The sequence below is a fragment of the Oncorhynchus mykiss genome, chromosome 9, assembly GCF_057628025.1.
Source record: "Oncorhynchus mykiss isolate SJ-2025 chromosome 9, ASM5762802v1, whole genome shotgun sequence".
Taxonomy (NCBI): Eukaryota; Metazoa; Chordata; class Actinopteri; order Salmoniformes; family Salmonidae; genus Oncorhynchus; species Oncorhynchus mykiss.
In genome coordinates, this window is record NC_143030.1 from 61,805,466 (window position 1) to 61,817,398 (window position 11,933).

At 44.1% G+C, this 11,933-nt stretch overlaps 1 protein-coding gene across 7 annotated transcripts in view; it reads left to right on the forward strand.

The window, feature by feature from the left end:
- Positions 1 to 11,933, forward strand: part of LOC110532437 (protein phosphatase 1 regulatory subunit 12B) — a 36,335-nt gene that overhangs the window by 19,169 nt on the left and 5,233 nt on the right. For 4 of the 7 annotated variants that reach the window (XM_090184855.1, XM_036988408.2, XM_090184857.1 and 1 more), the window contains 5 exons: positions 7,943 to 7,959; positions 8,185 to 8,314; positions 9,443 to 9,547; positions 9,867 to 9,917; positions 10,235 to 10,285. In XM_090184855.1, coding sequence (XP_090040981.1) covers positions 7,943 to 7,959; positions 8,185 to 8,314; positions 9,443 to 9,547; positions 9,867 to 9,917; positions 10,235 to 10,285 — 354 coding nt within the window. Of the gene's footprint in view, positions 1 to 7,942; positions 7,960 to 8,184; positions 8,315 to 9,442; positions 9,548 to 9,866; positions 9,918 to 10,234; positions 10,286 to 10,793; positions 10,919 to 11,933 lie in introns of those variants that run through there. The other 3 variants (XM_036988412.2, XM_090184856.1, XM_090184858.1) reach the window with 2 other exon arrangements.

An 11,933-nucleotide genomic window follows, 5' to 3' on the forward strand; every position in this document is an offset into this window, starting at 1 on the left:
GGCTGTGACAGAGCCTGGGCGCAAACCCAGAGTCTCTGGTGGCACAGCTAGCACTGCGATGCAGTGCCCTAGACCATTGCGCCACCCGGGAGGCCCCCGCAATGCCTTTCTTTCATCATTTTTTTATGCATGAATACAATTGCTCACTGTTTGTTGTTGGCATTTCCTGCCTAAGTTTACCCACTTTGCCAATGAACTAATCATTCAAATAATTGGCAATGTCAAATGGTTTGGTGATGAATAAGCCATCTGATTCAATGAAAGATGTCGTTCAATTTGTCTTTCTGCCCATAATTTAATTTGAAGTACTCCCAAGTGTTTTTCCATAGTTCTTTATATCATTGATCTTGGCTTCATAATACAGTTTCTTCTTCTTTTTGTTGAGTTTAGTCACATAATTTCTCAATAGGCAGTCAGTAAGCCAGTCAGATGTGCAGCCAGACTTATTAGCCACTACTTTTGCCTCATCTCTTTCAACCATACCGTTTTTCAATCCCTCATCATTCCATGGAGCCTTAACAGTTCTAACAGTCAGTTTCTTAATAGGTGCATGTTTATCAATAATTGAAAGAAGCAATTTCATAAATGTATCAAGTGCCCCCACTACCACAATACTGACAGTACCGTATAATGACCCCTCCACCCCCCACTACTACAGTACCGTATTATGACCCCCCACTACTACAGTACCGTATTATGACCCCCCACTACTACAGTACCGTATTATGACCCCCCACTACTACAGTACCGTATCATGACCCCCCACTACTACAGTACCGTATTATGACCCCCCACCACCACCGTACTAACAGTTCCGTATCATGACCCCCCACTACCACTGTACTGACAGTACCGTATCATGACCCCCCCCCACTACTACAGTACCGTATTATGACCCCCCACCACCACCGTACTAACAGTTCCGTATCATGACCCCCCACTACCACTGTACTAACAGTACCGTATCATGACCCCCCCACTACCACAATACTGACAGTACCGTATCATGACCCCTCCACCCCCCACTACTACAGTACCGTATTATGACCCCCCACTACCACTGCACTGACAGTACCGTATCATGACCCCTCCACACCCCACTACTACAGTACCGTATCATGACCCCCCACTACCACTGTACTGACAGTACCGTATCATGACCCCCCACTACCACAGTACTGACAGTATCACAGTCCTCCACTGCTGTCAGGAGAACTCCAAAGAATACAGTCACTGTTTTGTCCATTCTTTTCTTTTCATTAACTGTACTTTTCCATTCTCATATATATCCACAGTGAGCTCAGGCATTAAGTGTCCGTGATGTCAGCACAGCAAAAAGCCCATATTGGCAATATTTTCCTGGGAGAAAAATGTAAGCGAGAAATAAAAATCTCCAGAAGGGCACGTTGCTGTTGGTGTGATATTAGAACTCTCCTCATTGTTTATGATGAAAACCTGGTGCATTTCTTTCTGAAAAAGTGTTGTGTGCAGCACAGCTGCAGACATTGAGCAACAGGCCTTGACTGTAAACAAGCAAGCACATCTGCCTCCTCAGAGGCAATGCTTCATGTCACACTTCGGACAAGACGAGAGATTTGGCCCGAAGTCCTACCTTCTCTCAGTACTTGGACTAGGAAAACTCTTCCAAGTGAGATGAATAATAACCCAAAATGGGGAGGTTCTTTAGTTGTTTACTCTTGTTAGTAATTCCTTAATTATATCCAGAAATGGCTGGAGAGAATGAAGAGGTGGAAGGGAGAGTGAAAAAAGATAGAGATTTGCTGTGAATATCTGGGGAAGCAATATAGGCTTTTATGGTTGTGTGTACAGTACAGTAGCCCATGGTCATTCCGGTGGGGTGAAACTAACTCATATTTTCCAGTGGGGTGAATGGGCAGTAGTCCAGGCAGGCAGCCTATGGGATGAGAGGGTGAGAAAGAAGAGAGAGGAGGGCTGACCATTAAAGGGGTCCTTCAAGAAATGAAACACTTTGCAGAGCAATAAGATCAAGCGCAGTCGCTCTGTGATAGGCTTTGCATCAGAGCTGGGACTCAGTCAGGAGCTGATTAAAAAGCATAGGTAGTGTGTAGGAGGGAGTGATGCTGATGGTTTTACAGGCTGCATAGAAGGGAGTGTTGTTAACTGGGGAGTGTTTATATCGGGAGTGTACTAAGGATCCCAGTCAACCTCCAACGCATGTACTGTCCAGTAAAGGAGCAGACCCCCGGCTTGCTGTGTGGTGGTTGGTCGTGACGAGTCGTAAACCAATTGTCCATCTGTTTACACAGAGCCCACAGTGCAGTTCAGGCTCGCACCCGTTCAGCACAGGCCAGTACCATTAATCTATGGCTGTGCTGTTATTTCTACCCTGGTGGATTGTCTCCCCAGTCAACTGCTAGGCCTTATGGAGCCTCAAATGTAGATTCTGGTGCTTTGTAAATAAATAGAGAGAAAACATAGACCAGGCGCAGTGCCAGCAGGTGCCCATCATATCTCTATCCGCTGCCATTTCAGGATTGCCTCCTGGTAAGTCAGAAGACAGAGTAGGTTTATGTAAGTTTATAATGTTTCATGATGCATACACATTGTAAATTAATTAGAAATAAATGTACTTGGCAAGAGTGAAACAAAACATTTATGTAATTCCTCTCTGTAATTCATTAAATCCTGCTCTGTGAAATAGATCCCACTTGTCTGACGTCCGAGCCTGTCCTGGCTCACTGTAAGGCTAATGGAGATAAAATGGAAGGAGATTTAGAAATGTCACAATGGATGTTTCTGCTTGACCTAGATCTGTGGTACTGTGTTTGGGTACCCCAGCTATCTCCAAAGCCAGCAACAGGGGGTACTTGAAAAGGACTACTGCATTAAGTGTCTTGCTGTGCTTTAAGTGATTATGAAGCATTTTTATCAATGTATTAATCCTTATGGAGACTTGGAGGCCTGGTCGTGGTCGTTCTGCGGCCGTATACCGTATTTTCTGGACGTTAAATATAGGTTCCTTTTAGTTTCTAAATGAAAGGTTAAAAGACGTATTTTCCGGATGTTGAAAATACATATTTTCCGGACATTGAATATTATGTATTTTCCGGATGTTGAAATCATATTCATTTTAATTTCTGGCTGAAAGTTTGCAAAGCTGTCATGAAGGCAAAGGGTGGCTACTTTGAAGAATCTCAAATATAAAATATATTCTGATTTGTTTAACACTTTTTTGGTTACCACATGATTCCATATGTGTTATTTCTTAGTTGTGATGTCTTCACTATTATTCTACAATGTAGAAAATAGTAGAAATAAAGAAACACCCTTGAATGAGTAGATGTGTTTAAACTTTTGACTGGTACAGTACATCAATGTTTGGATCAAATCAAGGCCGGTCTAGACTGAACCAAATCTGAACCAAACATAGACGTCTATGTTTTGGGCAAATCAAGGCTGATCCAGACCGGACTGGACCAAAAATCAACGTCTGTGGAAATCAAGGTCCGCAAAGGAAAGTGGTCCAAAAGACATTTAAGAAATTCCTCTCTGTAATTCATTAAATCCTGCTCTGTGAAATAGATCCCACTTGTCTGGCGTCCGAGCCTGGCCTGGCTCACTGTAAGGCTAATGGAGATAAAATGGAAGGAGATTTAGGATTGTCTCAATGGATGTTTCTGCTTGACCTAGATCTGTGCTTTCCAAACTATGGTACATGTTCGGGTACCCCAGCTCCCGAGCTCCCGGGTCCCCCGGCTCACAACTGGTGCTGCGGTCTAAGGCACTGCATCTCAGTGCTAGAGGCGTCACCACAGACCCTGGTTCGATTCCAGGCTGTATCACAACCGGCTGTGAAACTGTGTATAGGTTGTCAAAGACATGAGACCATCCAGTGTTAGTGTTGTATGAACAGTTCATCAGAGCGCTCATCCTGCCTTTTCCATCCTTGGACCTTCTTCATCAGAGTTGACTGGCTCTCTGTCCCTGGATGGAGACAAGGCTGGATGGAGACTAACACATGACCGCATAAGGCCAGGCAGCTTTAGCAGTGCTGTATAAACATTCACAGAGGAGAGGAACGTCTCTCATAGTGCGCCTAGAATTTACTCCCCCTCTAAAATCCATGTGGCTGTTACAGTGTATGAGCCTCCTAATAAAGACCAGGCATTTAGGTCTGCTTCTGCTCTTGGTTTGTCCTGCATAGACTCACAACAAAGCTTAGCTTTAAAAAACAGATGAACAACATCTTGTATCACAGTGCCTCTACTCTTTCTAAAGATCTAATTGAACTGTACAGTATATAAGAATATGAATATGTATATGCACCCAGATTATTAGGTACACCAACAAGTTCACAAAAATGGTTCGCTCTTACAGACAGTGAGTCATGTGGCCGTGGCTTGCTATATAAAGCAGGCCTGTCACGCCCTGACCTTAGAGAGACGTTTTATTTCTCTATTTGGTGAGGTCAGGGTGTGATGGGGGTGGGGCATTCTATGTTTTGTATTTCTTTGGTTTTGGCCGAGTGTGGTTCCCAATCAGAGGCAGCTGTCTATCGTTGTCTCTGATTGGGAATCATACTTAGGTAGCCTGTTTTCCCACCTATGTTGTGGGACACTTACCACGCTGCACCTTGGTCTACTTCTTCAGACGAACGTTACAAGGCCGACCGGCATCGAGGCCTTCAGTTAAATCAAATCAAATCAAATTTTATTTGTCACATGCTTCGTAAACAACAGGTGTAGAATAACAGTAAAATGCTTACTTACAGGCCCTTCCGAACAATGCAGATTAAAAAAATATATCTATAAATAAATACACAATGACTAATGATAACTTGGCTATATACACTGGGTACCAGTACCGAATCGAGGTGCAGGGGTACGAGGTAATTGAGTTAGATATGTACATATAGGTAGGGATAAAATGACTAGGCAACAGGATAGATAATGAACATTAACAGCAGCATATGTGATGAGTCAAAAGAGAGTGCAAAAACGGTCAATGCAGATAGTTTGGATAGCTATTGGTTAACTATTTAAGTAAATATTTAGCAGTCTTATGGCTTGGGGGTAGAAGCTGTTCCGCGTCCTATTGGTTCAAGACTTGGTGCATCGGTACCGCTTGCCGTGAGGTAGCAGAGAGAACACTATACGTATGACTTGGGTTGCTGTAGTCTTTGTACATTTTTGGGACTTTCCTTTGACACAGGGAGCTTGGCCCCTGTGCTGTACTGGACTGTACGCACTACCGTCTGTAGCGCCTTGCGGCCGGATGCCAAGCAGTTGCCATACCAAGAGGTGATGCAGCCAGTCAAGATGCTCTCAATGGTGCAGCTGTAAAACTATTTAAGGATCTGAGGGCCCATGCCAAATCTTTTCAGCCTCCTGAAGGGGAAGAGGCATTGTTGTGCCCTCTTCATGACTGTGTTGATGTGTTTGCACTATGATAATTCCGTAGTGATGTGGACACCGAGGAACTTGAAGCTCTTGCCCTGCTCCACTGCAGTGCTGTCGATGTGGATGGGGGTGTGCTCGGCTCTCTGTTTCCTGTAGTCCACGATCAGCTCCTTTGTCTTGCTGACTTTGAGGGAGAAGTTGTTGTCCTGGCACAACACTGCCAGGTCTCTGACCTCCTCCCTGTAGGCTGTCTCGTCGTCGATGATCAGGCCTACCACTGTAGTGTCATCGGCAAACTTAAGGATGGTGTTGGAGTCGTGCCTGGCCGTGCAGTCCTGGGTGAACAGGGAGTACAGGAGGGGACTAAAAACGCATCCCTGAGGGGCCCCCGTGTTGAGGGTCAGAGTGGCAGTTGTGTTGTTGCCTACCCTCAACACTTGGGGGTGGACTGTCAGGATGACCACGATCCAGTTGCAGAGAGAGGTGTTTAATCCCTGTTTAATCCTAGCTTATTGATGAGCTTTGAAAGCACTATGGTGTTGAACGCTGAGCTGTAGTCAATGAATAGCCTTCTCACGTAGGTGTTCCTTTTGTCCAGGTGGGAAAGGGAAGTGTGGAGTGCGATAGAGATTGCATCATCTGTGGATCTGTTGGGGCGGTATGCAAATTGGAGTGGGTCAGGATGTCTGGGATGATGGTGTTGAAGACCTTCGAAAGGCAGGGTAGAATAGATATAGGTCTGTAACAGTTTGGGTCCAGAGTGTCTCCCCCTTTGAATAGGGGGATGACCGCGGCAGCATTCCAATCTTTGAGGATCTCAGACGATATGAAAGAGAGGTTGAACAGGCTAGAACAGGCTAGGTTGCAACAATTTCGGCGGATCATTTTAGAAAGAGAGGGTCCAGATTGTCTAGCCCGGCTGATTTGTAAGGGTCCAGATTTTGCATTTCTTTCAGGATATCAGCTATCTGGATTTGGGTGAGGGAGAAAGCTTGTTGATGAGATGTCAAAGGAGAATGGCAAGAATTGCGCAAGCTAGCAGGCAGACCACAAACTGGAAAATAAAGGTGCATTACAACAGTTGTGTGCAGAACGGAATCTCGGAACGCACAACTCATTGACCCTTGTCACGGATGGGCTTTTGCCGACGAATCCCGGTCATGCTGATGGCAGAGTCAGGATTTATGTGTATTCTGCTGCTTGTGCTATAGCTAATATAATTGTTTTTCACAATGTAGTTGATGTAAGGAACTACTTTTTCAAAGTAGCTTTAGTTTTCTAAACTATTTTCCCCCTTAGCTTTAGTGCAGCTCAACTTCTTCCAGTGTGAAGTAATTGGTAACTTGGTAAACTATATTTTCAGAGCAGCTTCCCCAACACTGACTGACCAGCGTGTCATCCAGAGTGTTTCCAAACAGGATACGATCTAGTGGCCAGGGAATAAGCTGATCTGTTGTTTTATGTGTTTAAAGGAGTCTCTCACCCAGGCAGGAGAACAGCTCCTAATCTCAAAGAATGCAAGAGAACATGATACCTAAACAGAGATCACAAGGAGATCAAACACCATCTCTCTCTCTCGTGTCATGTCGTAATGTGCACTGATCAATGATCAGCCACCCTGGGTCATGTATATCGACTCTTGGCAAGGAACTTCCCATCACGTAACAGATTGTCATAGAGGGCTCTTTCCATGCTATCAGATAGGCCTAGTCATTATTGAGCGCAGACAACCATATTTGGTGCCTGATTCACTAAGAACGGAGCGCACAGATGGAAACTGAAGATAAACATTTTGGACCTAACATAGTCTAGACTTTACACTTTATTTACGTAAATGCCTCATATCTGTACACAATTTACCCAATGGAAAGGCAATATACATCTCAGACTGGGCCTTTGCAGCCATGCAGTCATCTAGTCAGGACCAGATCATGCCATGCCAGTATGTGTCCCGAATGGCACCTTATTCCCTATGCCCCCAGTAGCGCTCAATATAGGGGTTAGGGTGCCATTTGAGACACAGCCAGTATGATATCAGCAGCATGATGTACCCTGAGGTCATCACTTGGAGTCTCTCACCCAGTAAACTGGGGCCTTTTGCCACATGATGTCATCTCTGCGCTGCAGGCATCTGCGTGGCAAACACTCACTAAAAGATGAAAAGGGTTTACAGGAGAAGGATTACCTATGTGAACTCTGTCAGAGCAGGAGAGAAGAGCATGCAAGGTCCCAGTGAATTATATATCACAAGCAGATCACTTGTGTTGGCCTATGCAATACCTGTCCTTTGGGATGCAAATCATCTGAACACATTGTGGGTTGGATGTCACATAAAGTTTCTATTTTCTTCTTCATGGTGTCCTCATGGAAAATGTTTTACTCTGTCTGAAGTCTCTGGTTGATACTTCATACAAATGAAATGTCTCAGATTCAGCCACTGTGCTGGTTCTAACCAGTATGGTATTGTAAAGTAAGTCAGAATGATTTCATATATGCACTAAGAGCTTTTTGTGATACATTTTCACACTAAACTAACATGTTTTTTCTCTGTTCATTTTCAGCATGACAGGGCATCAAGGTATGTACAGATTCAGATCTTCTCTTGCTTTCTTATAAACCTGACCACTATTTTAGTATTTTAGCTTCATGAGAAACACATACAGCACTCCAAAAAAAGATTTGTATGTCAGTGTTCCATCGTATGTCATCTATGTCAGTGTTCCAACACTGTTGTAATGTCAGCTGTGTTGCTGGATGTTGTACATCACCCACTTAAGGAGCTGTGCTTCCTCCTTCCTCCCAGGTTGGACTCTGGTGGTGGGGACAGCAGGGCTGAACCTCTGGGCAGAACCAGCTCCTACACACGCAGGGAAACCAGATTGGCAGCGCTGAACAAGCATGAGGACGACACCAGCTCCAGGGATTACAAGAAGGTACTGTAGAACCCAGAAGGGAAACAGAAGATATCTTTTTTTTTTTTTTAAATCTAAACGTAACTAGCCTGGTTAAATAAAGGTTAAATATACTGAACAAAAATATAGGGTTAGGGTTGCAACAATTTCTAAGAATTTACTGAGTTACAGTTCATGTAAGGAAATCAGTCAATGTAAATAATTAATTAGGTCCTAATCTATGGATTTCACATGACTGGGAATACAGATATGCATCTGTTGGTCACAGATACCTTACAAAAATGGGCCTCACAATGGGCCTCAGGATCTCGTCACAGTATTTCTGTGCATTCAAATTAACATCGATAAAATGCAATTGTGTTCGTTGTCCGTAGCTTACGCCTGCCCAAACCATAACCCCACCACCACCATGGGGCACTCTGTTCACAACGTTGACATCAGCAAACCGCTTTCCCACACGATGCCATAGATGTGGTCTGTGGTTGAGAGGCCGGTTGGACATACTGCCAAATTCTCTAAAACGATGTTGGAGGTCGGCTAATGGCAGAGAAATTAACAATAAATTCTCTGGCCACAGCTCTGGTGGACATTCCTGCAGTCGGCATGCCAATTGCACGCTCCCTCAAAACTTGAGACGTCTGTGGCATTGTGTTGTATGACAAAACTGCATATTTTAGAGTGGCCTTTTATTGTCCCCAGCACAATGATCATGCTGTTTAATCAGCTTCTTGATATGCTACACCTCTCAGGTGCATGGATTATCTTGACAAAGGTCAAATATTCACTAACATGGATGTAAATAAATTTGTACACAGAATGTGAGCGAAATAAGCTTTTTTTAGGGATCTTTTATTTCAGCTCATGAAACATAGGACCAACAACACTTGACATGCTGCGTTTATATTTTTGTTCAGTATAAAATAAATAGATTCCATATGTACGTTTGTTTTCTCCCACATACAGTGTCATCCATGATTTAATCAGGAGAGAGTTGTGTATGGGGCAAAAAGTGATCAATACCACTTCTTGTTGATTCACCTGATGCAGAGATATCAGAGCTGGCCTATTGTGGGGAAAATGTTGTCACATGACAAGGTACTGTATCTCCAAGTGACATAAGCATTAACCTTTTGATTTGTTCTCTTTCAGATGTATGAAGACGCTTTGGCAGAGAATGACAAGCTCAAGTCCCGGCTGGATGATAGCAAACAGGAGCTGACCAAGATACGCACCCAGCTGGACAAAGTCACCCAGGTACAGCATAGTAGGAGTGCATCTGATTGGCTGATAGAGTCCAGTAGAGTCCCTCCCTAAGCTCAATACTGAGCACAACACTGAGACAGTCCTGCATAGCCTTCTGTTGACCATCTTAGTTAAGTTCAGTATAGTTCACACGTCTCAACAGCATGCATATTGCATTTGAACAATAAATTGTTCAAGGCGAGCACAAGGTGATAAGAAAACGAACCAGTGTATCCCCATCAAAGTTTTCAAATTCTGTTTTATCCCATTTTAAGTCAACCCACTGTATATTTTTTTCCACTTTGTGACAACTGTGCACTCTGTCTTACAGAAACAGGACAGAGTGTCTGAAAGATCCACTGTACTTGAATCAGAGAAAAGGGTATCTATAACTTGTTATACTGTATATCTTGCGGGCTTCTCTTTCTTTGTTTTCTCAAAGCCATATGCCTCATATCCTTGATATCAACATTCCAATTCTCTTTCCATCCTGACAGCTTGATATCGACATGTCTACCACTCTCTGCTTTTTTTCTGATCTCAGTCTCTTTTTTTCAGATCTTTTCCATGTCATCTGTCTGTCTGTTCATTCCTCTATGGGCTCATCATCATGTGTGGGAATGAAAAATGACTCCTAATTTAAAAGTAGAAATCTTAAAGTCGGTTGTGATTCTGACCTGAACTACCTGCTCTCCTCAGGAAAAACAGGCTCTGGAGAAGAGGGTAACGGACATGGAGGAAGAGCTCAAGGTAAGGTCTCCACTGCAACAAGGAGGGAAGTTACTACATGGCCCTGCTTGGTTATTATAGGCAAACAGGTGATGATGAGGTTCAGGGAGTCCCACACCAAGCAGCAGAGCCTGCTGTCTGTTGAGAGAGAGAGAGAGAGTGGGAGAGAGAGAGAGAGAGAGAGAGAGACTGTTCTGTCCCACACCAAGCAGACTGTTGTCTTTTGTTGGCTACACACTGACTGACCTAGATCCAGCTGAATACCAAGCTCCGTCCAAGAGCAAAGGACCTGCTTATGTTAAGCATTCCTGCACTAATTGTGCATATTTAGCATTTCGAAGAGCGAGGGGCGAGAGAAAAACAGCAGCAGAATATCATTCAGGGCTGAATAGATGTGAACCTCATGCAAGTGCAAACCACTTCTAGCCAAAGGTTATGATGACAACTCAGTATGTGACACAGAGATGTGAGATGGAAGATGAGAACAGAGTGTTTGACCCCATGTTGTGACCCCATGTTGCCTCAGCAGGAAGCTGCCCGAGTGAGAAATTTCCGTTGTGGGTACCAGCCCTGAACGCTGACCATGGGGCAGGCTGGCTCATGGCCAGGGAGGACGGGACGGGGGGGAGGGGGGGGGGGGGGGGGGGGTCGATGGTGAGTGGTCCTGTATGTGAGTGAGAAGTGATTGACACCCGCTTGTCACCTCACCTCTTTAGAGACCTGGGCATGGACACATGCCTGTGCACACAAACACACACATTGCACACACACATACACACACATTGGCACACATTAGAACACATACACACTAGATGTGCATGTACAGTTGAAGTCGGAAGTTTACATACACTTAGGATGGAGTCATTAAATCTCGTTTTCCAACCACTCCACAAATTTCTTGTTAACAAACTGTAGTTTTGGCAAGTCAGTTAGGCCATTTACTTTGTGTGTGCATGACAAAAGTAATTTTTCCTTGTGAAGATTCTGGAGGAAACAGGTACAAAAGTATCTACGCATATACACTGTAAAACGAGTTCTATATTCACATAACCTGAAAGGCCGCTCAGCAAGGAAGAAGCCACTGCTCCAAAACCGCCATTAAAAAGTCAGACTACGGTTTGCAACTGCACATGGGCACAAAGATTTTACTTTTTGGAGAAATGTCCTCTGGTCTGATGAAACAAAAATAAAACTGTTTGGCCATGATGACCATCGTTATGTTTGGAGGAAAAAAGGGGATGCTTGCAAGCCAAAGATCACAATCCCAACCGTGAAGCATGGGGGTGACAGCATCATGTTGTGGGGGTGCGTTGCTGCAGGAGGGACTGGTGCACTTCACAAAATAGATGGCATCATGAGGAAGGAACATTTTGTGGATATATTGAAGCAACATCTCAAGACAACAGTCAGGAAGTTAAAGCTTGGTCGCAAATGGGTCTTCCAAATGGACAATGACCCCAAGCATACTTCCAAACTTGTGGCAAAATGGCTTAAGGACAACAAAGTCAAGGTATTGGAGTGGCCATCACAAAGCCCTGACCTCAATCCTCAACCCAACTTATTGTGGGAAGCTTGTGGAAGGCTACCCAAAATGTTTGACCCAAGTTAAACAATTTATAGGCAATGCTACCAAATACGAATTGAGTATATGTAAACTTCTGACCCACTG